This window comes from Capricornis sumatraensis, chromosome 4 (assembly GCF_032405125.1).
Source record: "Capricornis sumatraensis isolate serow.1 chromosome 4, serow.2, whole genome shotgun sequence".
NCBI classification, from domain to species: Eukaryota; Metazoa; Chordata; class Mammalia; order Artiodactyla; family Bovidae; genus Capricornis; species Capricornis sumatraensis.
The window spans coordinates 35,459,307-35,461,462 of record NC_091072.1 but is presented as its reverse complement, the minus strand read 5'-3'; the positions used below and the strand labels follow the sequence as shown (position 1 = coordinate 35,461,462).

Sequence of the window (2,156 nt, the reverse complement as noted above, 5' to 3'; positions counted from 1 at the left end):
TGTGTTATGTTTGTATTTAACAAAGCTCTTTAAGAATAGACTTTAACACAGTTCTGGCCATTGTAAGTGGAACTTTCTTGACATATTTTATACCTGGTGTGTGGCTTTTAAAGTAAAAGGCCATTGATCTCTGTAGGTTAATTTAGGACTTTGAATGCTATTGAAAAATAAATTGCTTCCTTAATTTTTTTTAATTTGCTTTAAAAGTAGTCAAACTTAGGGTTTTTCCTGGAGTCATGTACAGATAAGAGAGCTCGACCATAAAGAAGGCTGAGCTCCCAAAAATTGTTGCTTTCAAACTCTAGTGCTGGAGAAGAGTCTTGAGAGTCCCTTGAGGAGCAGGGGATCAAACCAGTCAATGCTAAAGGAAATCAGGCATGTGCAGGCGGAGTCTGCGGAGTGGTGCCGTGGCGGCGGAGGAGCGCAGCGCGGTCTGCCAGCCGGAGATGCGTGACGTTGTGTTCTGAGGAGCGGCCAGCGGCGCGATGGAGCGGGCCAGGGACCGTTTACACTTGAGACGGACTACAGAACAGCACGTACCAGAGGTGGAAGTCCAAGTCAAACGTAGAAGGACAGCCTCACTGAGCAACCAGGAGTGTCACGTGTACCTGAGGCGATCTCAGCAGCAGCAAGTACCTGTGGTGGATTTCCAGGCAGAACTGAGACAGGCATTCTTAGCTGAGACACCAAGAGGTGGTTAAAGCAGTATTGGAACACCAAGGTAGCTGATTTCAAGAGAAAAATAAAAACAGGTTATAGCTGATGAAATCATGATCAGGATTAAACAACTAATTAAAGGGTAGGATGTTTGGAGGTCACTTAATTATTTGGGATATATTCAATTTCTTTTCCTTAAAAGCATCATACAAATATAAACACATAGCAGAAAATTTTAAAAAGTAAAAGCAGTACCTTAATGTTCTCACCCTGAAAGACTTTTGTCATGAGTTACTTTCTAGACAATGTAGTCTTTGCTTTTTAGGTAGTTTTATTCATATTTAACTTGTACTGCTTTTCACCTTAACGTAAGAGAAGTATTTCATTATAAATAGTTGCTGAATATCCTGCTAATATGTTTTAGAATTCCTTTCTGTGAGAACTTTATCTTTTCTGCTGATAGTTTGAAATGAAGTTTCAGTGATTTGCTTTTTGTAAAACATTAGATAGGACCATTTCCTTGGATATGCAGATGTGAAAATAAATCAAGGAATTTGAAATTAAAAAAATAAATAAATAAAATAAAGGAAATCAACCCTGAATATTCATTGGAAGAAGTGATGCTGAAGCTGAAGCTCCAATACTTTGGCAACTTGATGTGAACTGCTGACTCACTGGAAAAGACCTCGATGCTGGGAAAGTTTAAAAGCAGGAGGAGAAGGGAATGACAGGGACAAGATGGTTGGATGGCATCACCAACTCAATGGACATGAGTTTGAGGAAACTGGGAGATGGTGAAGGACAGGGAAGTCTGGGGTGCTGCAGTCCATGGGGTCATAAAAAAGTAGGACATGACTTAGTGACTGAACAACAAGTATAAGTTGAATATATTTTGTAGATTTATTTCTACTCTGTTCTACCTACTTATCTTTTCTTTTGCCATGTTATGTTATCTTAATTAATGTGACCTATGGTAAGGCTTGAAATCAAATAATGTAAGTCCACCAATATGCCTCTCCTTTTTCAGAACTCTGTTGTATATTCTAGGTTTCTACACTTTCCATACAAAATCTAGAATCGGTTAATGATATTCAAAAGATAGCTTGCTGAGATATTGATATGTATTATGTTGATCCTAAAATTGGGAAGAATTAACATCTTAATGACATCAAGTCTCCCAATTCATATGCATGACATTTCTTTATTTAGATCATTCCTAACATTTTCATCAATGTTTTTATAGTTTTCATATACATTCTTTATTCATATGTTTTTGGTATCATTTCTACACATACAAGGCCTATGTCATTAATACTCTTTTCTTTGTAACCATAATTAATTTGGTATTACTTTTATTATTTTGTAATACAGTCAGTGGACACTGGTCACCTCCAGGATTTGGCAAAATCACTTCACTAATTTCTTCCTTGCTTGATATCGGTATTTAATACTGTCTCAAATGGGCTCCAAAATCAATGCAGATGGTGACTGCAGCCATA

At 37.5% G+C, this 2,156-nt stretch overlaps 1 protein-coding gene across 1 annotated transcript; it reads left to right on the top strand.

The window, feature by feature from the left end:
- The first annotated feature begins 402 nt into the window (after positions 1 to 402).
- LOC138079099 (SNRPN upstream reading frame protein) lies at positions 403 to 913 on the top strand. Its single transcript, XM_068971917.1, has one exon. It carries the CDS (start codon positions 486 to 488, stop codon positions 699 to 701), a length of 216 nt encoding a protein of 71 aa, XP_068828018.1. The 5' UTR covers positions 403 to 485; the 3' UTR covers positions 702 to 913.
- Positions 914 to 2,156: the final 1,243 nt, after the last annotated feature.